Here is a 23471-nt window from a genome sequence, read left to right as displayed (position 1 = left end):
TGCCTCATGCACTGGTTACTTCAAGGCTGGAGTACTGCAGTGCTCTGTGTGGGGCTTCCCTTGTGCTTGATCTGGAAGCTGCAGTTAGTGCAGAATGCTGCAGTGCAATTGTTGACAGGAATGAGGCTTTGTCAGCATATAATGCCTGTGTTCAGAGATCTGCAATGCTTGCCAATGTGCTACTTGGCCAAGTTCATGGTGTAATAATAATAATTAATTATTATTATATTATATTATTATATTATTATTATTATTATTATTTATACCCCACCCATCTGGCTGGGTTTCCCCAGCCACTCTGGGTGGCTCCCAACAGAATATTAAAAACACAATAAAGATCAAACATTAAAAACTTCCCTAAACAGGGCTGCCTTCAGATGTATTCTAAAAGTTGAATACAGTGGTGCCCCGCTAGACGAAAATAATTCATCCTGCGAAAATTTTCGTCTAGCGGGTTTTTCGTCTAGCGAAGCAGCAATGCAAGCCGCGTTTTCGCTAGACGAAGGAAAAAAAAGACGAAAAAATTTCGTCTTGCGAGGCAGCCCCATAGACTTTCTCGTCTTGCGGGGCTGCCTCGCAAGACGAATGCCTTCGTCTAGCGAGTTTTTCGTCTAGCAAGGCATTCGTCTAGCGGGGCACCACTGTAGTTGTTTATTTCCTTGACATCTGATGGGAGGGCATTCCACTGGGCCAAGAAGTCCCTCTGCCTGGTTCTCTGTAATCTCACTTCTCGCATTGAAGGAAGCACCAGAAGGCCATCGGAGCTGGAGCTCAGTGTCCAGGTTAAACAATGGGTGTGGAGAGGCTCCTTCTGGTATACTGGGCTGAGGCCGTTTAGGGCTTTAAAGGTCAGCACCAACACTTTGAATTGTGTTCGGAAACATTCTGGGAGGCAATGTAGGTCTTTCACGACCAGTGTTATATGGTCTTGGCGGCCGCTCCCAGTCACCAGTCTAGCTGCCGCATTCTGGATTAATTGCGGTTTCCGGGTCACCTTCAAAGGTAGCCCCACATAGAGCGCATTGCAGTAGTCCAAGCAGGAGATAACTAGAGCATGCACCACTCTGGCGAGACAGTCTGTGGGCATACCAGAAGGAGCTGGTAGACAGTATAACAGTTGTTCTCAAACTTTTTTCCTCTGAGCCACACTTTCAGATTAAAAATTTGCTCATGCCACAATGACTTTTTAATTGATAAGAAGTACATTGGAAAACGAAAAGAAACAACTCCCAGCAGTTGATTTATAATAGAACACAACTACTTTATAATCATGGGAATCAAGGAAGTAAAAGAACAATGCAGCTGAGCTACATAGGAACATGAATCATTCCCAAAATATAATGTTGGTTGTCCTGCCACATTTGCCATCCTCTCCTGCCACACCAGTGTGACACATCACACCTTTGAGAACCACTGTTATAAAGCTCTTAACAACTCACCTGCAAGATTACGTTACCCGCATATATGCAACATAATACAGTACTCATTCTGCATTTATAAGAAGTTGTGGTTTTAGTGTGATTGTACTCATTCTTTGAAACTCCCTGCCTGTTGATATAGGCAGGCATCACCTGTTAAAAACATTACTTGCTTAGAAAAGTCTATCCAGACATGTAGAATGTTGAGATATGTTTTAATCTAGTTTTTAGCTTATCATTAAGGATTTATGAATGTTTTAAATCATTTTTACTGATAATTTAATGGTTTTATTTTTTTACATAATCCTCTTTGACTTTTTTCAGCCTCAGATCCTGAAGTTGAGGCTCCAGTACTTTGGCCACCTCATGAGAAGAGAAGACTCCCTGGAAAAGACCCTGATGTTGGGAAAGATGGAGGGCGCAAGGAGAAGGGGACGACAGAGGATGAGATGGTTGGACAGTGTTCTTGAAGTGACTGGCATGAGTTTGGCCAAACTGCGGGAGGCAGTGGAGGATAGGGGTGCCTGGCGTGCTCTGGTCCATGGGGTCACGAAGAGTCGGACATGACTGAACGACTGAACAACAACAACTTGGACCTTTTTAAAACAACCAAGGAGTATATATATGCATTTTATGAATTAAAAATAAATATAGCCATCTTGGTTAACATGCACAGTGTCATGAATCTGTCTGATACTCTTTTAGTCTTTCTGTGATAAATTTTAGGGGGGGGGCAGGAATTGTGGACCACTGAAGAAGACACCCCTATGTTGAAACATGTTTGGTCTTACTGCTTCTCACACTTGTTTGTGGATCAAAGAATTCATTTGGATATACTGTATTATTGCATTTTAAGTATTTCTATTCATCATTTTATTGTGTCATTTAAATATTTTAACTACTGTGGCATTAAAGTCTGCACAGTCGTCTCTTTAGCACTGCTTTAGCAGAAGTTACATTTTGATTTCTATTCCTACCCCTTTTAGGGTTGCATGCAGCTGATCCACTGAGATGAATGAACCCAAGGTACTTGTGTCCATTAACTTCAGTGGGTCTCCTCTGAGTAGGACTAGCACTGGATACAAACCCTATCTGGTTTTCTCTCAGTAAGTCTGACCACTTAAATTCTCCTTGCGCTGATCGGAAATCTCTTAACAAAAAGTTTGTAGAGTCATTGAACTTTTGGTTCACCTATCTCAGTAATGTTTCACATGGACTGACAGCAGCTCTCCAGGGTTTCAGGCAGGAAGTCTCTCCCACTCCTCCTTCTGCATGCAAGAAGAGCTCTACCACCGAGTTACAGCTCTTCCTCTACAGTATGTCCTAGGAACATTGGAAACTGCCCTATCCTGAATCAGACCATGGGTCCATCTAGCTCAGTAGTGTCTACACCGTGGGAGTATTTCTCAAACTTGGGTCTCCACCTGTTGTTGGACTACATCTCCCATCATCTCCAACCACTGGTCCAGCTAGCTAGGGATGATGGGAGTTGTAGTCCAACCCAAGCTTGAGAAACACTACGAGTGGCTTGCAGCACCTTCCAGGATTTCAGATGGAGACACCTGCAGCCCTACTTGGAGATGGACCTTTGGCCTTCAAAGCATACACTCTCCCTCTGACCTATAACAAAGTGCAGACTTGTTCCCACATAAGACAGGGCATGTGCTCACACATCAAAGTGGCAGATTGCTTGGCTAGGTGGGCTGAGGGTGGAAGGAGAAAACCTTGATCTGTACCTCCCTGCTCTTGCCCTTGCTGCAACTATGCCAAGCTTCCCAGGGGCCTCTCCTATGGAAAGCAATTTTGTTCCAAGCCATTTGCAAGATCAGGGGAGGGAAGGGAAGGGTTTCGCAGAGAGCGGGTCGAATTGCTCACTGCTCTGCATGATTTGCTTGCCGAACAGGACCCTGGATTTTGGCAGAACAACGGATTGTACGCAAAACCCACACTCTGCACACGACTGAAAAACATGCTGACATTTGATGCAAGTCACCACAGCTGTTTGCGGAGAAGTGGGAGGGATCGCAGATGGAGGGGTTCTGTTTCCAACCCACCCCCCTTGCACTGCTGCCTTCCTTCCACTGACAGTGGAAGGCAACTCTCCCCACAACACATCAATGCCATATACTGTCCCGTCCCCCCTCCCCAATCTTGCCATCACATTCTATGCAATGCAACACTCTGGAGTTTCATTTCCCCCCTCGGATTCAAAGGCGAATCCCGAAAGATCAAATACTGAGCTTACACCGTGCGCTCCAAGGAAGCTGCTTGCTGAAGATGCATCACAATCACAGCCCACGTTATTTTCCCTCCAGGGTGGCACGCTGCCAAGGATAGCTTGCCGTTGGAGGGCAAAAGATGATCCAACCTTGCACAGTTCCTGCTGCTCAAGGGCTGCCAGCGTGTCGTTTCATGGGGACACATGAAGCTGCCTTACAGACCATGGGTCCATCTAGCTCTGTACTGACTACACTGGCTGGCAGCTGCTCTCAAGCATTTGAGACAGGGGACATTCCCAGCCCGACCTGGAGATGCCCCAGGGGATGGAACCTGGGCCTTTCTGAATGCAATGCAAGTGTTCTAACATTGAGCCTTAGTAACAGATACAAAGCTGCCTTATTCCAAATCGGACCATTGGCCCATTTGGCTCAGTAGCACTAGCATCTGCACCAGTTGGCAGCAGCTCTGGAGCATCTAAGGCAGGGACATGCCCAGGTCTATGGACATGCCCCAGTTGAACCTGGGACCTTCTGCAGGCAAAGCAGATGCTCTATCACCAACCCTAATTATTAGGGGAGCTAACTATTATTTCTTCCCCTTTTTATTATTTCTTACCAGCATGGTGACAAACCCCAGAAGACAGACCCTCTGTGATGAAGAGGAGGAGACAAGGAAGTCCCGAGGGCAGGAATTACCTCCAGAAGACACCACCCTGTTGGAAACCTCAGTGTAAGGGGACCCCCAGTAGCTCGTCCAACAGCCATTGATCTCCCCAGGCATCAGAGACTCCACCTTGACCTGCCTGCAGCCTCCTTCAGTTGGCTCTAGCATTTTGCTGGTCTACTTCTCTTGGTCATACAGATCCAGCCAGAGGTCTCCATGGGTCTAGTTCCTTGCCTGAACTCTCACTTTGCTTTCCCAGTTTTCTCTGTGAACTCTGCCCAGGACAGGATACCCGATTGTCTCCTGCACACATCTATAACTAGGGAAGGGCAGCACCTAACATTACTTATGCATAGCTTCGTCATAAGTTACTAGCTCTCACTGCTGAGATAAAGACATTATCTTCTTGTAAAGTTCAGCATACGCATTTTGAGAATGTTGCCCGACATGGGGGGAGCAGGTTTCTGTCTACATTTGAATACCACTAGACACCATTTTGAATCAAGATGGCAGACCAAACCATTCCAAGCTTCACTGGTTTAGACACCTCTGAAGATGCAGTCACCCCATTTGTTGTGATGGTTCCTGAAATGGAGTAGTGGGGATATATTTGGATATCATAAGGCAGCACCTGGTATCAAGATTACCCTTTCAAAATTGCACTGTTTTGATTTGTTTTCTTATCATTCCTGAGCAATGCTAGGCACTTTTTGCTAGTAATATAATTACACACATATACATGGATGTATGCCACTATGTTTTACTCAGAGCAGAGAAGAAAAATACAAGGTCACAGGAATTCAAGAAATAATGACCATTTGAATATGCATATACTCCAAGTGCATGTTTAAATAATCATTATTTATTATTTAGCGGGTTGAACTTGGTGACCATTATAGTCACTTCCAACTCCACAATTCTATGATTCCATTATATCCTTTATTTTGCTTTTGGTCTTTGTATTTGGGGACCCTCTTTTTGTTACTCAGAGTAGAAATAATTGAAATTAATGGACCTAAGTTAATAGTGTCCATTAATTTCAATGGGTCTCCTTTGTGTACGAGTAACAATGCATATAACCTCTTATATATCTATGTTAGCATATGCAAATTCTATGCAGGTTTGTGTTGAGGGCCTATGCCTCAAGTATTTTAAGCATCTAGCAATGCCCCTCTCTATCCAAAAGATATCTCTTCACCATTTCTCGATAAGCTGTACTGAACTGCAAAGGTCTGTGGTTTCATTGCCTGTTTCCCAATTCCTTCCGGGAGAAAACAAAAGATCAGCAACCACCAGTATCTAAATACCAACCACAAATACAGAACTCAGTCGTAACAAGGCACTACCCTGCCATGCTTTCTCCCAAACAGTCCATTGATTTATTCTAGACAGCGCTCTGCAAGCAAAATGATGCATGCTGAGACACTGGAGCCAAAGTCTATTATTAGAATCTGGTTAGAATTTAGCTGAAACGTCTGTTCGGCAACATACATTGACAATTCACTGTTTGCATTTTGTAAGGATTTAAACTTTAAACATTGGGTTCCATTGCGCTTTGCCAGCCAGACAACTCTGCAGGAAGGGCGCTGCTTGCCAAATATCTGGCAATAATAGGAGCTCTGGATTTGCTGCCTTCTCCAGTAATGATAGGGTTGCATTCACACGTGGGGTTTATTTTGTTAGTTTTACTTATTCAGGGTTCAGCCACACTTTTGCATGAGAAGCTGATCATACTGCACACCAATTAATTCCCCCTGGTCTGAGCGCTTTTCTTGTTCCATGGTTGGACTTTGCAAAAACCCAGTCTTACCTGCTGAACTGAAGCATGGTTAAGCAAAACCTCTCTCTGGATTTTCCACAATTCAGCAGGTAAGTTAAGACTTTTGCAAAGCACAGCCATGTAATAACGAGAAAAGGAATTGGGCCCAGAAAACCATAAAATTATAGTGTTGGAAGGGACCCCGAGGGTCATTTAGTCCAACCCCCTAATCAGTACACAATACAATCGGAATACAGATCAAGCAAAAGTGTGGACGAACCCTGTAAGGCTAGTGCTTCTGCCCCCTTTCACACTGGCGTACCAATTTACAGCTATGTCACGCTAAATTTCATTCACACCAGTAGGCTGTTGACATCCTTCTGTCTCCAGAGACGATGGACTGCATCTCTGTGGGGTGAAGTCAAACCATTAGCAGCACCAAAGTGACCGCTCCAGGGCACAACCCTGGGGTGCCCAGACGACAAGACACACACAACTGCCCCCCCAACATGCATGTAAAAGGCCATAGAACAATAATCAGTCAAAGACCCGGTTGAAAAGGAACATTTTCACCTAGTGCATAAATATCTATAATGAAGGCACCAGGCGGACATCCCTGGGGAGAGGGTTCCTCAAATGGGGAGCCACTGCAGAGAAGGCCCGTTCTCGTGTTGCCACCCTTCAGACCTCTCATGGAAGAGGCATGCGAAGAAGGGCCTCAGGTGATGATCTCAGGGTGCAAGTCAGTTTATATAGGGAGAGGCGGTCCTTGAGTATTGTGGTCCTGAGCTGTTTAAGTGTAAGTTTTGTTTCCTAGCATTCAGGTATGGGATTTGCCCTGCTTAACAGTCCAGTCCAGGTCATGAGAGTTTGGTTAAAGGGAAAAAAGGAATAGGACTATAAAATTTAATATAGGGGTACAATAATAAAAGGAATGTATTCTCCTTGTTGGATTGGTGCAAAAGCCAATTTATATACTCAACAGTTAGGTGGCACAGTTTCTCCAAGACTGTACCATTGCAGGAGGATGTTTGTGTGTGTGTGTGTTCTGATTGCTCCTGCTTCTTCAAAACAAAAGAAAGAACTCAGTTGCACATGAAGCAGTTGTGCTGTAGAGGAACAAGATGCTGCACTTTCTCACTTCTGCACTGACAGGCTGTTTCAGCAAACTGGCCACACCTCTTTAAAGGCACAAGGGACATTTCCTGCTTTGCACCTGATAAAACGAAATTGGATCATCTCACACTGAAACTACCAATGGGGAAGTGCAAATGCTGCAATGATGGGGGTTGGGAGATGCTTCCGGTAGAGACATTCAGCAGAAAAGGCATAAGGAGAAAACTTTTTTGGGTGTGTGGACAATTGAAAGAAGGCCTAATTCTCTTATTATCACAGAGATAAATGGGCTTAGATATACAGTATCTGGGAACTGAAGCTGATTAATTTTGTTCTCCGTTACTCCTTAATAATATCCTAAATTACGGAATTGTTAGAGCTTCATACATGCATAAACTGTCTCCAAATTGAGGAGAGCATTCATGTGCTACTCTCTGCATTGATAAACAGATGATTTAATAATATCCTGGTCAACGAATGTCATTTTCTGTGCGTAGCTACAGCAACAGAGTATGTTGATCTGGTTTTTTTGCTATGTAACTTGTATAATGAGTGCACAGAGAGGGACTGATTCTCCCCCTGTGAAGAACCCTGCTAGGAAGACCTTCTGCAGATTTGGAATTGTTTTGCTTCAGGAATGCTTCTTCCCAGATTACGGAGGAGGTTGCAAAAAGAAAAAAAAATTATCTGACTTCAGTGCCGATTAGGAGAAATGTTTTGTTGGATTCATAGTTTTTATTTTTTTTAACCAGTTGTACGATTTCAATAGTGTATTTAATTTTATCAGTCCATCGCCACAGCAAACATTTCATTCAGTTCAACTATTTCCCCCCTTCTTCTTACCTTCTGTAGCCTTGTTTATAGCTGCAAGGGTATTCAGTACCTGGGGGAAATTGTCTCCTGTGTATAGATCGTGTGCATCAAACAACTGTGGCCAGAAAAGAGAAGGGGGGGGGAGAGACATCAAGTCAGTCTTCCAAGCTCCCACTTTGCAGCCATGTTAAATGAATGAGACAAAGCTATCAAGACATAATAAAAAAAATACATTTTATAACTCATAAAAATGTGCCAAGCTTTCAAGTTCTCAGCAGGCAAGTGGGGTAGAAAAGCTTTAAAAATATATAGAAAAAGGAGGCTAGAATTATTTGACCCACTGCCCACTGCTTTGCACTCAGAAGATCTGAGTTTCAATCCCTAGCATCTCCAGTTAAAAAAGAAAATGGAAGCAGAAGATATTATGCCTCTGACTGACCCTTGGCAGCGGCTGCCAGTCAGTGCAGGAAATACATAGTAGATGGGCAAATTGCCTGCCCTGGTAAAATGCAGTTCTCCCTTGGTGCTGCCAGGACCGCACTCATGACAATGAGCCTGAGGGCCCCGTAAATGCAGCTAGGGCTGGCATAGAACATTTTAAATAAAGTAAAGAGGGGAGATGTCACCTACAGGTGGAGGTGTTCCGTAAGACCATTAAGTCCAGAGTTTGAAAGTGCTTAACTGCATTACTGCTTCCTGCCTTCCGAAAAAGACTAGAATCATAAGCATCACACTGCTGGTCTAAAAGAGAACTGGGCTTTTGCTCCATTTTCCAGGGTTTCTGTGCAGAGATGCCGGGGGTAACAACCTCACTGTAGTATGCCCTTAGGAGAATCCTGGCTGATGTGACCCTAGTCTTTCTCTAGCTTCAACTACCCACCATTCTGCCCTGAGCTCAGAGTCCATGGTGGGCAAGCATTTGCCTTCAGCCTCAGCTTCCCATCCGTACAACGGTACCAGATATTTTGTTGTTGACAATGTGTTGCACAGGTCATTTGGCTGTTTCGTGCTGATCTTTCATTTTAAGCAAATAAAGGACACATGGTCTGAACACTGGCCTACACCGCAGGGGTGCTGTGAGGGCGAACGTGCTAAATGCCATCATGTGTCTTTTTTAAATAAACAAAAAGTGAGTTGTATCCAATGATAGTCCTATTCAGAGTAGACCCATTGGAACAAATGATTGTGACTTACTTAGGTTCATTAATTTCAAAGGGTCTACTTGGAGTAGATCAGAACCCATAGTGTATTTCAAGCTTAAAATTGTGTTAGAAACTGATTTAGTGCCTTATAACATACCCCACCCCCCAAAAAAATCAATCCCACAATACTTTTCAAACCCTTTAACCCCTAATAATGTGGCCACTCAAGTAAGTGGTTTTTAAACATTTATAATTAAAGGAAATAAACATTTCCCTCTCCCTCCTTCCTTCCGAACTGCTGTTTTGAGCTACATGGGAAAATTACACAGAGTTTACCAATCAACGAATTCTTTAAAAGCAACATGTTAGTTTTTTAGAAAACAATTCTTTTGTTAGTGAGCAAGTCCTGCCTCGTGACAAAAGTCTCAGTGGCTTGTGCAATACTAGATGTGTGCAGGGTGGGGAGGAAGGAACATATCGCTCCCCATGCCAGCAATTTTGCAGCTGTGCCCCTTGAAAACTGCCAATTGGCTCTGTGGCTTTGGCTTTCATGAAGGCTTTCCTTGGTGGCCACGCTGCGACCACAAGGCAGGCAAGCATTTCTTCAACCATGCCCTCAGGCTCCAACCTATAATTTGAATTGGGAGGGGAGGGGGCAAGTTTATTTTCAGCCTATCTGCACGGCCGACTGCAAAGTGGGCAATGAAATCATACCGAAGTGTGTGGTGGTTGTGGGTAATTTTGCGCCAATGTGCCGCTCCCTTGAAACATCTGGAGTTAATGAAGCTGCAGGGAATTTGGGGCCACGTAACTCCTTGTGCCTCGCTCCCTATGCATGGCTTTCCTCATGGCCTGAGCTACGTGGGGATAGTCTTGGAGGGGAGGGGTGCTTATTGGCTTTATTTATTTTTATTGCAGATAACGGCCATTTTGTGTGGGGAGCACATTTCCAACCCCCACCCTGCCCCATGCATGTCAGTGGAGCATGCATGAGCTCCTTACACCCTGCTCTGCCAGTCACTTCTGGGTTGCAGTGATGCACATGCACATAGTCATTCACATGTCGGACAAGCGTAAAAAGGTTGTTGCCTGTACGGTTATTACCATCCCACAAAGGCAGCTCATGCCAAACAAAAATACTCCCACCCGATTTTAAATACAAGTAAAGACCACAGGCTTTATTCAACTGAGCCCTACTCAGAGTAGATCCAGTGAAGTTACTGGACCTAAGTTAGTTGTGTCCATTAGATACAGCGCAACAGCAACCTTCCACCCTTCAAACATGCCAGGGCAGTGGAAATTCCTAATAAGAGGCCTTGAGGTACAGAAAAAGTCTCAGCACCCTTTGAAAGGAGGGAGGAGAGGGAAGGGCAGGACAGAGCTTCACAGGAAGAGAATTCAGGAAATGTGGATGGAGCCACTACCCAAAAAGCCCTGCGCCTGGTTGCTGGCCACTCTGATCTCCCCAGCGGGCGAGCTGAAGGGCTAGATTTCTGAAGATGATTGTAAGACCCTTGTAGACTCTTGTGTATGGTTGTAGCCAGGTGATGGTCAGTGTTGGTCATGCTCAGAGAAGACCCCCTGAAATCAATGGGTTTGGTTTATATAGCCCTTGATGTCAATGGATGTTAATGAGTTAGCTGGGTATCACCCAGCCCTCCTGGTTTTGTTGAACTACATCTCCCACAAACCCCAGTCGGCATGGCTAACAGTTAAAGCTGACGGGCAAGAATTGTAGTCCAACATCTGGAATCCCAAAATGTTAAAGACCACCTTCAGGTGGCCTGCTCCAGCTGTTTAGGGCTATAGGAAGCTGCCTTGGTCTACTGAGCTCCATGTTGCTGAGTGACGGCAGATCACCAGGAATTCAAACAGAGAGTCTTTTCCAGGAAAGGGACTTTTTTGGTAGCAGCTCCCTCCTCACCCGATACCTTCTCAGCAATAACAGGCAAACATATTTTCATTCACCCAGGCTTTTAAATTTTATTTTATGTTGCCTCTATTATGCCAATTCAATTTACAGCCGAGGCTTCACAATGAATGACAAAGCGCTAAAGCAAGGCAAAATCATACAACTGAAGTCTGTAAGAGTTTATAGCATAAAAGTTTAAAATTTCAATGCATTAACATAACTGGAGCAAAGCTTCTTAGCTCCAAGAGCAAATTTGGCTACCAGGTGTTGTAATTTGCATATATTTATTGGCTAAGAGTTCAACTATCACTTCTGGGGCGGGGGGGGGGGGATAGATCTGAGAACCAATAAAAAATAGGAGAGAAGAATTTTTCTCTGGCCATCATATATAAAGGGCAAAACAACATAAAGTGCATGATATCCTGATTTCATCCATAGTCCCATGGACTGCAAGAAGATCAAACCTATCCATTCTTAAGGAAATCAGCCTTGAGTGCTCACTGGAAGGACAGATCCTGAAGCTGAGGCTCCAAGTCTTTGGCCACATCATGAGAAGAGAAGACTCCCTGGAAAAGACCTTGATGTTGGAAAAGATGGAGGGCACAAGGAGAAGGGGATGACAGAGGACAAGATGGTTGGACAGTGTTCTCAAAGCGACTAGCATGAGTCTGACCAAACTGCGGGAGGCAGTGGAAGACAGGAGTGCCTGGTGTGCTCTGATCCATGGGGTCGCGAAGAGTCGGACACGACTAAACGACTAAACAACAACATGCCGTATGAGCTATTCCAATGTTTCTCCCCTCTAAGGATGCTGAGAGCATCTGCTGGAACATACTGTATTTACTCGAGTCTAATGTGCTATCGAATCTAATGCGAACCTTCATTTTCGCAACGTAATTTGGCCAAAAAAGATGAGCATTAGATTCGGGTAATTTCAGTAAGTTCAACAAAGGCCCTGCATAAATTGCTCCTCCTTCCCACTGTCTTTTGATGTCCATTGATGATTTTGAACTATTCCATGTTGTGCTTCTAAACATTGTTCTGCTGTAAGTCACGCAAGGATTATGTACTGATAAGTGGCTACATAAATTCATTTAAGTAATAATAGCTGCAGGTGACCCCTTACAGATGTTTAGGTTGAAGTGCACCCTATGCTTCTATAAAAATGCTGTGTGTTCTCTCTCCCTCTCTGTGTGACTTTTCAACCATAAATGCTTTCATCCATGGGAGCATTTCTGGAATGATGGTTGTGGAGCAGGAACAGGCAGATGTTCGCTCACACAGAATCATAGAATCTTAGGGTTGGAAGAAACCCCAAACGATCATCTATTAGGCCAACCCCTCTGCAATGCAGAAATCTCAACTAAAGCATTCAAGACAGATAGCCATCCAACCTCTGCTTAAACCCCCTCAAGGAAGGAGAGTCCGCAATCTCCCGAGGGAGACCATTCCAATGCAGAACCGTTCTTGCTGTCAGAAAGTTCTTCCTGGTGTTTCGTCAGAATCTCCTTTCTTGTAACTTGAAGCCATTGGTTCAGGTCCTACTCTATGGAACAGGAGAAAACAAGCATGTTCTCTCTTCCATGTGACAGCCGTTGAGATATTTGAAGATGGCTATCATATCTCCTCAGTCTCCTCTTCTCTAGACTAAATGTACCCAGCTCCTTCAACCGTTCCTCACCAGGCTTGGTTTCCAGATCCTTTATCATTTTGGTTGCCTTCCTGTACACACCTTCCAGTTTGTCAGCATCCTTCTTAAATTGTGGCACCCAGAACTAGACACAGTATTGCAGGTGTGGTCTGATCAAGGCAGAATAGAGTGGTACTATGATTTCCCTTCATCTGGACACTAGATTTCTGTTGATGGAGCCTAAAATAGCATTCGTCCTCTTTTTGCTGCTGCATTATAGTGTTGACATGAACACTTTATTTAGAGGAGGGGCTGTAGCTCAGCAGCAGACCACCTGTCTTGCATGCAGAAGATCCCAGGTTCAATCCCTGGCCTCTTCTTCCCTCTGTTGGAGACTCTAAAAGGTGGTTGCCAGTCAGCCAACCAGAGTCAGTCAACATGGTGGTGTCCTGACCATTGGATACGTTGTTTGGGGCTGATCAGGCCAGGGATCCAACAATATCTAGAGGGCACTGTTTTGGCTATCCATTATAATGGCAGTGTTCTTCAACCCCCAAGGAGTTCTTGGACTACAACCCCCATAATCCCTAGCTGGCTTAGTCAGTGGTCAGAGAAGATGCAAATGGCATCATTCATCATTCATTCATTCATTCATTTCATAGTGTTTATACACAGTTTCCTTGTGTAAAAAACACACACACCCTCAAAGTGGTTTACAAAACATAAAACTGTAGAATCAAAAAGAAACTCACAACCAGACTTTAAAACATACAAATGTTAAATACCCACCAAGCTCCCACCTACCTAGATGGGGGCCCCTTTGGCCTGATCCAGGAGGGCTCTTCTTGCACTCTGTTTGTTTGTTTGTTTTAAAAAGGCACTGACATTGAGCGCTGCCTTAACTGTTCAGAGATCCTGAGGAACCATTCCTGCTTTAAAACTCACAGGTGGCCCATGAATAATGGAGAAGCAAGACTGAAGTCAACCTACCTATGGCTGGTGTACACACAAAGGACACTGTGTCATAACTGATAACTGTTCATGTCTTGTGGATTTTCTTTTCCAGAAACAACCACAAGGAACCAGCAGGAGTACAATATTCTGCCCACAGATCTTTCCTGAAAGCTCCCTTTCAGCATTTTGCTTCTATGCAGTAGCAGAACCGGATGCCTTCATCTGCCCCAGCTGCAACAAACATGTCTCTCCCGTATTGGTCTCTACAATCACAGCACGCACTGCAAGCTCCCAGCAGATTGACCTCACCCCCAAAGGCGCACTCCTCTGTTGTCTCCTGAGACAGACAGATGCCAACAACAAACAACGCTAGGTGTGCACTGCATTTAACACACACATCCGCAACATGTATGTAAATAAAATTCTGCCACTTGCATAAATAATGGCAAAAATGGCAGCAAATTACTCATTTTGCATTATTTCTCAAGCTTCTCTAGGTATTCCTAAAGGCTAGAACTGGCTGGGTTCGGGGTTTTTTGTTTTTAAGGAAATTCAGGTAAGTGAATTGCTCCCAATTCCAAAATATGGGCTGCTGTGCAATTCAGACAGCCTTTCATATATAATCTTCTTTGAGGAAAACACTCACACAAATCATGAGTCTATCAGAGGTTGGTTTGGAACAAACACAATCAATCACTTTATTTCAGCTTTAAGCTCATATAAAACAAACTAAGACAAATACACATACACAGTTGAATTTAAAAATTACTGACAATAAAAGCCTTAATAAAGATACAAAATTAAATATGGAAATTATAAGGAAATTTCACTTTCAGAACAGCAGTCCAATACGTCGAAGAAACACATTTATCTCAGTTTCTGGAATTTTCAGCCTTTCAATGGAGGCTCATCCATTGCCCACCAAGCTCATTTGGCCCCCAGGAGCCCCCCCCCCCCGGCCCGCCTGCCTTCCTATGTACAATCAGTCCAGGGGTTGGCCTGGCTGTTAGTCAGCACCACCCCATCTCAGTATTGCTCTTGTAGAGTTTTTAGTCCAGCAACATCTGGAGGGCCATAAATTTCCCCCACCACTGTGGCAGTTTCATGCAGAAAAGCCACACGCACCTGGGAGGTGTGGATCAGAAGAAGTCAGACACAGAAAACGCAAACACTCAGCACATGCCAGAACGGACAGAAAAGGCAGACATCTGTGGATGCAATGGATAGGGGATGTTTCACTGGGGGGTGTTGGTTTGGGTGTGGCAAAGTGGGGTTCTCTGGTGGTCTTTCACATCCCCCGCTGCAAGAAAGAAGTGATGCAGACCAAGGCAGTCCCATGCAAGCCTGTAACTCTCCCTAAGCATGTGCAATTGAAATAACCCCATACTGTGCTCCTGCTTAGCAGTGCCTCCACTGTTGTTTTCCGTGTGTCCAATTTTAGCCTTGTAAGCTCATCTGGGCAGGGACCTGTTCCTGTTTCTGCTCTGTAAAGTCCCCGTGCGGAGTGCCCCGTGCTCTTGCCCGCTGCAGGGTAGAAAGCGGTATAATAATAGCGGTGAGGGAGGGCAAGTAAAGGAGGCAAGAGACCCTAGTGAGGGAGAAGGAAGGAGGGCATGGGAAGAGAAGCCTGGAGGGGGAAGCATGGGGACAAGCTGACCCTGGTATGTACCGGTAGGTCCGGGCAGGAAAGAGCTGAAGCTCTCCCGACCAAAAAGATCAAGCAAGCACCGGCCAGAGAGGGGAAAGTAAGCCTCCGAACGGAGGGAAAGATCTCAGAAGAGACCAGCTGATGAGAAGCAAAAGGGAAGGTGGATGAGAGACTTGAAGGGCGCAGGCAGACATCAGGGTATCTGCAAGCGGAGATGGCGAGGGCGCAGACGGGGTTTGCTGAGGGGCGCAAAGTGTGGGCGCCCCTGCTATGGAGAAGAGGGGGCGCAGAAAAGGCGAGGCGAACGGGGCGGTGGGGCGACGCCGAGCCCATGAATGGAGGGGCTTAGGAGGGAGGGGGATTCGGAGGAAAAGTTGGAGAAGAAGGAGGGGGCGGCCAAGCACTCACCCGGCTGCTCAGGCTCTCCTCCGCGGCCGTCCCATGTTGGCAGCAATCGCCGCCGCTGGGTGCAGCAGACGGAGGGCTGGGGAGGCGCCGCGCTCTGACCCGGAGCTGGATCGCAGGCGGGCGGCGCAAGGAAGGGGAAGTGGCAGGCGGCGGCGGCGAGGCGGGCAGGGTCGGGACTCGGGAGCACCACCCCCAGCCGAGCCGGGAGTCCCCGAGGCGCGGAGGGGAGGAGGAGAAGGAGAAGGAAAGCCAGCCGCCCGCTGCTGAAGCCTGCGCGCACTCAGGCTCCCCCTTCCTCGCGCCTCCTTCAGCGCCGCTTCAAAACTCGGGGCGGGAGCAAAGAGCGTCGGGGCGTGCGCAGAGTGCCTTCTCTCCTGCAGGCAGCAGACCGAGGGCGCGCCCTCGCTCGCGCGCGCGCGCACACAAAATGGACTATTAGTAGTAGGACGCAAATGGTTCCTTCTCCACAAGGGTCTGTCAGAGCTTGATGAACCCTCCGGGGAGCCGGGAGAAACGGGCCGCGCCAGGGTATGGGTTCTATTATGATTTTGTTGAGATTCCTGCACTGCAGGGGGTTGGAGTTAACGACCTTCAGGGGACCCTCCCAACTCTACAATTCTATGATTCCAGGAACATGGGCAGGTGTGTAGCTCAGTATTGCCTACCCTGAATGGCAGCGGCTGTCCAGAGTGTCAGGCACGGACTCAGTGCTGCATGGAGATGCCCGCCGGGATTGAACCTGGGACCTTCTGCACGCAAAGCAGCTCTAGTCCAACTGCTGAGATGCAGTCCTTCCTTCCCTTTGCCCAGAGTTTTTACTTGCTGGAAATAAGGGTTTGATGGGGCGGGGGGGGGGGGGCACCGGTGCCTCTTTGTGTCTGTCTGCATATGTCATCCTTTCCTGTCAGGAAGTTATGGTGACATGCCTGGCTTTCACGCTAACATTTTGCCCTTACAACACACCTGTGAGGTAGGACAGCTAGAGAGGCAGAGAGAGGTTGCTCCAAGATTGTCATATCAGGTCCATTATGAGTACTAAGGGTATCCCAAGAAACGGGGGTTTCAAGAAGAGGTAGGGTGCTTCCTTGCCTGACACACACACACACAGAGAGAGAGAGAGAGAGAGAGAGAGAGAGAGAGAGAGCGTGCTCAGTTGGTTGAGCATGAGACTCTCGGGGACATGGGTTCAAGCCTCAAACTGGGCAAAGGATTGCAGGGAGTTGGATTCGATTACCTTTGTGCTCCTTTCCAACTCTAAAATGTTAGGATTCTCTGACATCCGGGGATCTAGCTTTCTCCAAGGCATGTAAGGCCAGGGATGGCCAAGCCCCTGAACCTGTTCTCATCTAACAAATGCCAAAGAAAAGAGTACATCTGAGCATACACCATCATTTATATATCTCTTTATTTATATCCCGCTTTCCTGCCTAGGAGCTCAAAAGTGGCATCAATGGTTGCTTCCCACCATCCATTTTACACTCAGAAGGTTAGACCAGAAGACTGCTGTGTACACACCATACCTTTGAAGCACACCCAGAGCAAACCCCCTCCCTGAAAGAATCCTGAGGAACTATAGTTAAAGGTGCTGGGAACTGTAGCTCTGTGAGGGGTAAACTACAGTTCCCAGATTTTGTTGGTATAGTCTGTATGCAGTCAGTGGCTGGCCCAACAAGGCACACCCAGTGGGTTTGTCTTTTCTCCTGGGGATGTGTTAAAACCTTCTGCAGGCCAATTTATTTATAAGCACCCAGCACCACCAACCAAACACAGCTCAGAAGCAGTTTCTCCCAACCTTCCTGCTCCTTGTCAACCTTCCCTGTTTTGTCTCTCGGCAAAACCCTGTCGGATTTATCTTCACGGTCTGCCAGTGTGTGGCTAAGTTTTGACATTCCACAGGGTGCTGGGTCATCAGTGAGATGTGGCCATCTCCAGCATTATTACCTTTAAAAATATATCCTGGGATTCCCCAGGCATTTGGTGGCTGCAGAATGCTGGTCCTGGCAACCCTGTGACCACTGGATGGAGGAATGTTTTCTGCTGTAGCTCCTTTAGGGTTTTTAAAAATGCAATTGCTTTTGTTTAGAATGCCTTAACCGTTCCAGCATGTTTTTGCTTTGTTTTCAAGTTGCATCCTTGTTTGCTGCTGAGTAAATGGAAGGGTATAGATCCAATAAATAATAGCCATTTACGCTTGATTGATAGGGACTGCCAGCATGACGCAGTGGAGGGCAAAGCCGGGCCTTGGGGGGTGGAGGGAGACATGCTGGAATGCCACAATTGACATTTCCACATTCCACATTATGTCAAAAGCATTCACTTCTGATGGCCAGATAAAATCCAGGCATCTGCTTCAGTTTTCTATCAAGCCCCTACCGTGGCGCAGAAATCAAGGGATATTCAGAAGCAATTCTGCCTCAGTGACAGTCACATTAGGCTGCGAAACAGCATTTCCACTTCTCGCATCCCCACCTCTTGTTGGAAGAATTAACTGTTCCCCCACATATGGCACTTGGTGGGAGTTGCCATATGTAGCTACAACTAACTTCTTTTTCTATTATTTTCTTCCTTCGCTCCTCTCTCTCTTTCTCCTGCTGCTGTCCTGCTGGTACCTTAAAAAAAAAAGCAACCAAAAAACCAATTCCCTTCCAGGCAAGCTTCCTGGGGGTGCATGCTAGCGCTGGTCAGGGCCAAAGGCCAAAGTGGACAGAGCAACAAATGCTAATTTTTTACCTTTGCAAAGCAAGCTAGTTGACACACTCACAGATGCCCCTCACCACCCTCCACCCATGCAAGCAAGGGGCACCATTAGAGTTTTCAAGAACATGCTCCAGGCTGGGCAAGAGCTCTCCAGGAGGGTGCATAGCAAGGCCAGTAAGGGAACGTGACCTGAGAGGAATCCTAAAGGGGCCCGGAAAGAGACATTGGGAGATACTGGGGCCTGGAAGGAGACATTGGAGCCCCTGGGCCTGAGGCTCCCCCCCCCCTACACACACACACACACACACACACACTGTAAACCCAGCAAAATTAGCATTTCCCAAGATGTTGGAAACAACATCTTTGCAATTTTGCAACAACACATGTGTGAAAAGTGGTGCCTTTGATTCTGGACCCTGTGTAGCTTGACTGAAAAGAAGGGCATAATTTGTGCCACAACTCAGCATCGGAATCTATTGTTATGAGTTGGTGGGTGCCATACTCCTTTAATCCCTGGATCTGGCAAGTATTAGAATTTAATCAAGGCATGGGGGGTTAAGCTGCAGGTCAGACAATTCCAATCTGTGGATCCAGCAAGTGTTAAAACTTTCATAAACCAGGCTAGCTTCCTGTGTTCAGCTGATTGCCTGGATGACAGGCCATTAAGAGAACAAAGCAAATGTGCCAGATGGCAAATGGGTGGGGGCCCTTCTCCAGCTCTTACATAGTGAGAAGGACAAACCCTGAGTTTGAGGGCAGTTTGCTGTGCTGTTGGATTTCCGCTGGAATCCGAGGTAGTGGCTATGGGAGAAGCAAGACCCTTTTGGAATGTTAATGCTGTGAGCCCCTCCATCACAAGATCAGGTTGTATACATGTGTAAACAAACCATCTATCATAAAAACACCACAGTCTCTGCTGTGCCACATTTCCAAAAGGAATAACAAACCCCTTGTGAGTGCCTGGAAGCCCTAGAATCTTGCAGTACTTGGAAACGGGTGGTGTGCAACATTATTTTGAACTGCGGAGTCCTCACACACAGATCATCCCTTCCACTTGCTTTGTCAAATCTCAGTGAAATCTCTCTTTTGCCTCTGGCCCCACCGCAACCATGTGGCCCTTGGAAGATTGTCCAGGATGGAATGCGGCCCGTGAACTGGAAAATGTTCTCTACAGCTACACTAAGCCAAGCCATGGCTTAGCTCAGTGTGCTGCCGCAGCAAAATGACAATTGAGGCACATAGAATCATAGAGTTGGGAGTGTGGGATGTAAGCACAGAGCAGCCAAACACAACACTCCTAGAGAGGACATGAAGGTAACTCAGTCCTCCAGGCTTAACTTCCTGTTTACCTGGACTGAGTTACAGGAACCAGAAGTAGGTGTGGTCTTACCTGGGAACAACATCCCAAAGATCACTCTCCATTTTGCCTCATCCTTTGAAGAAGCAGCATGCTCTCTCTCAGCCTGCAGCTGAGAGAAGCAGAGGTGAAGCCTGTTCCCTCATGGAAGCAGCTTCACTGCATGTAAATACATTTATCTAAGTTTGTCTGCCTCCTTGAAGCATGTACTGTAACTCATGGATGTCTGTAAGTAAACTCCTTTTATATCTTATAATCAGTATTGTGTCTTTCTACTTTTAAGAGGGAACAAGGGGAATATACCAGGAATATAGCTGGCTTAAGCAAGCCTATGCAAACGTTTTTCTGCTGTGTTTTAAAAGGGAATGTAAACTCTGCTAAATTTGGAGCTTGCTCACACAAGCTGGGATTGAGATATATAAATAATATATACTCATCCACACTCCTAAACATTCCCACAAAGGGTTATGGGCCCAGGTATTGCATATTTTTGTGTATTTTTGAAGGATTGCATTGGATTGTGTTTTTGAGTTGAGTTGGATTTTTTTTTAAAGTACTTCCTGGTGAGCACATGTTTCTTTGTCTTTGTTCTTTGTGCTGAAAAGGGATTAACCCCCTCCCCTCCCTCAGAGTTTACAGTACTCAGAGGCAGTGAAGATTTATTTGAGGTTTTTGTATTTTTGAGCATTTTTGAGGTTTTGATTTTTGGAATTTTTGACAAATTTTTGGATTTTTTTGAAATTTTTTTCAACTTTTTGAATTTTAAGATGGCTAGTGTAGCTTTTGTTAGTGAAGCAAGGCCAAACTATATGCTGCTGAACGACCATAATTTTGTGCACTGGAAGCAACGCTTAATGGTATATCTGAGTGCAAGGAACGTTCTGCAGGCTATAAAAGATGAAAAGCCTACAGGAGATAAAGAAGAAGATTTAGCCAAAATTGAAGCCTGGGAAAGGAAGAATAGCGAAGCCAAGCACATAATTTTAAGTGCACTTCGCGATGAGCATCTATCCTTAATAAACATTGAGGATGATGCATCCCAGATTTTAAAAGACATTGAGCGGATTTATGGAGCATCTACACAGAACTCCTACAGGCATTTGCTAGATAAATTGCTCAAGTTAAAGATGAACTCCAGAGAGCAGTTCACAGAGCATGTTAAGAGTTTTTCAGAGATTGTGCAAAGAATTGCTCTCACTCCTGAAGCTCTTAATGAAGTGACTAAGGTGACTTTCTTGCTAGCATCGCTAGGACCAGCATTTTCTTCATTTAGAAGCCTAATGGATCACACAAAAGATCTGACTTTTAATGAATTAATCAGCCACTTAAGAGAGGAATGCAGAGAAAGCTTGGATTCTCAAGAACGCAACTCTAGGAGAAGTGACTGTAATTATGCTTCTAAAGCAAAGAATTCCCAGACCTTTCAGCAAAAGGCAGAAAGGAAGGAAAGATTTAAGTGCTCCATGCTGTTACAAGAGAGGAGTTTAGCTGTCCAGAATTATGAAAATGTGCATAATACGTGGATTTTAGATTCTGGAGCGAGCTCCCATTACTGTTTTTTAAAAGAATATTTTAATGAATTAAATGATCAAGAATCTGAGATCGAAATAGCTGATGGCCGCATTTTGAAGTCGGAAGGTGCAGGTTCTGTGCATTTGGAATTCAATGTAGATAATGAGTCTTTTAGAACCAGAGTGTCTGGTGTTCAGTATGTGCCAGAATTGAACTGCAATTTACTCAGTGTGTCCGCTTTGGACAAGAAAGGCTTCAAGATCACATTTGAGAATGGACAATGTAGTGTAACCAAAGATGGTGAAGTGTATGCTGAAGCCAGACTAACAAATGGAGTTTATGAGCTTAATGTTTCAGAAAAGCAGTCTGCAAAAGTCGCCCATTCCAGCCAGAAGGATGAAGCAGATTTAACGCTGTGGCACCGAAGATTGGGACACAGAGACAGAAACGTCATTCTGGATCTACAAAAGAAGGATCTTGTAAGAGGTTTGCAGGTAAAAGGGAGCAACAACCAGGCTCCAACAAAATGCATAAGTTGTATAACTGAAAAGGCTGTAAAACCTTCTTTTCCACGTTGTGCAGAGCAAAGAAGTACTAAAGTTTTGGACATTGTGCATTCAGATCTATGTGGACCAATCAATGTTCCATCACTTGGAAACAACAAATATATATTGATATTTCTTGATGATTTTTCGAGATATTGTGTTGCATATTTCATCAGAGAGAAATGTGAGACAGTAGAAATGTTCAGAGACTACATTGCCATGGTCAAGAACAAGTTCCAGAGAGCTCCAGGTGTGTTGATGAGTGACAATGGAGGTGAGTACTGCTCACGTGAAATGCAAGATCTCATGTCCAAGGAAGGTATCATACATGTAACCACAGTCGCATATACCCCACAACAGAATTCGATAGCCGAAAGGAAATTCAGATCCATTATGGAAATGACAAGATGCATGCTAAAGGAAGCATCCTTGCCCCAAAGACTATGGGGAAATGCAGCCCATACAGCCGTTTATCTCCAGAATAGATTGCCCACCAAGGGGGCAGAGCGCACACCATTTGAACTTTGGCATGGAAGAACGCCTAATTTGTCACACATACGTGTGTTTGGTAGTCTGTGTTACTATCACGTGCCCAAGGAACACAGACACAAGCTAGACTCCAGAGCACAGGCAGGTATCCTGGTTGGGTACGCCTCTGGAGGAAAAGGATACAGAGTGATGGACTTACGAACTGGTAAGGTCAGCGCACAACATGCAATCTATTTTGATGAGCATGCAAAGGTTGACACAAGGAAGACTGTCATTGACTGTTCCAAGGAGTCAGAATGGACTCAAGAACTTATACACTTTCCTTCTGTAACCCCACAAAGTACTAATCTGCCTTCTAGTGTCATAGCGCCCCCTACAGGTGATGCACCAGAAGACGCAGAGGACCAGAATCCTGGCGGCTCCAGAGACGAAGAGGATCCAGAAGGGGACATGCCAGCGTTGGAGGATGATGAAGAAGCTGATGCGGTTCAGGAACCAGAACCAGAGGTCAGACGCTCATCCAGAACCAACAGAGGTGTTCCACCGGTAAGGTTGTCCTACCTTGCAGGGTCGGCGTCACCACAGGAACCTTCCACATGGGAAGAGATTCAGCGGATGCCAACTGCAGAAGCTAGTCTCTGGAAGAAGGCCGCGCAGGAGGAGATGGATGCACTGCATCAAAACAAGACTTGGACCCTCACAGAACTACCTCCGGGTAAGAAAGCCATTGGCTGCAAGTGGGTTTTCAAGGTTAAGAAGGGGTCAGAAGGGGAAGTGCAACGCTACAAAGCAAGGCTAGTAGCACAAGGATTTTCGCAGAAATATGGTGAAGATTATGATGAAACGTTTGCACCAACTGTAAGATACAGTAGCGTAAGAATGCTTTTGAGCATAGCAGCCTCTAAGCAAATGGACGTGCGTCACATCGATATTTCGACTGCGTTTTTGCATGGCGAGATTACAGAACAGATTTATATGAAACAGCCTAAGGGTTTTATAAAACCGAATGAGGCTCATCTAGTCTGCAAATTAGAAAAAGGACTTTATGGATTAAGGCAGGCTGCTAGAGCTTGGAATCAGAAATTGCACAGTATGCTGGTGCAACTTGGATACAAGCAAGGAAACGCTGACAAATGCTTGTACAGTAAGTCAAGTAATGGACAATTTTCTTATATATTGGCTTTCGTT

The 23471-nt window shown here is 45.5% G+C and overlaps 1 protein-coding gene across 2 annotated transcripts in view; it reads right to left on the bottom strand.

The window, feature by feature from the left end:
• Positions 1–23471, bottom strand: part of LOC117040162 (rho guanine nucleotide exchange factor 6-like) — a 38365-nt gene that overhangs the window by 1896 nt on the left and 12998 nt on the right. The window contains exons 1-2 of one of the 2 annotated variants that reach the window (XR_004425823.1): positions 15684–15860; positions 8020–8104 (exon numbers count right to left, since the gene is read on the bottom strand). Coding sequence is in view for 1 of the 2 variants with exons in the window: in XM_033137760.1 (XP_032993651.1) it covers positions 8020–8104 (85 nt within the window). In the remaining variant the exon portion in view is untranslated. Of the gene's footprint in view, positions 1–8019; positions 8105–15683; positions 15861–23471 lie in introns of those variants that run through there. The other variant, XM_033137760.1, reaches the window with a different exon arrangement.

This window comes from Lacerta agilis, chromosome Z (assembly GCF_009819535.1).
Source record: "Lacerta agilis isolate rLacAgi1 chromosome Z, rLacAgi1.pri, whole genome shotgun sequence".
Taxonomy (NCBI): domain Eukaryota; kingdom Metazoa; phylum Chordata; class Lepidosauria; order Squamata; family Lacertidae; genus Lacerta; species Lacerta agilis.
The sequence above is the reverse complement of the archived record's forward strand: the minus strand, read 5'-3'. Positions and strand labels throughout refer to the sequence as shown.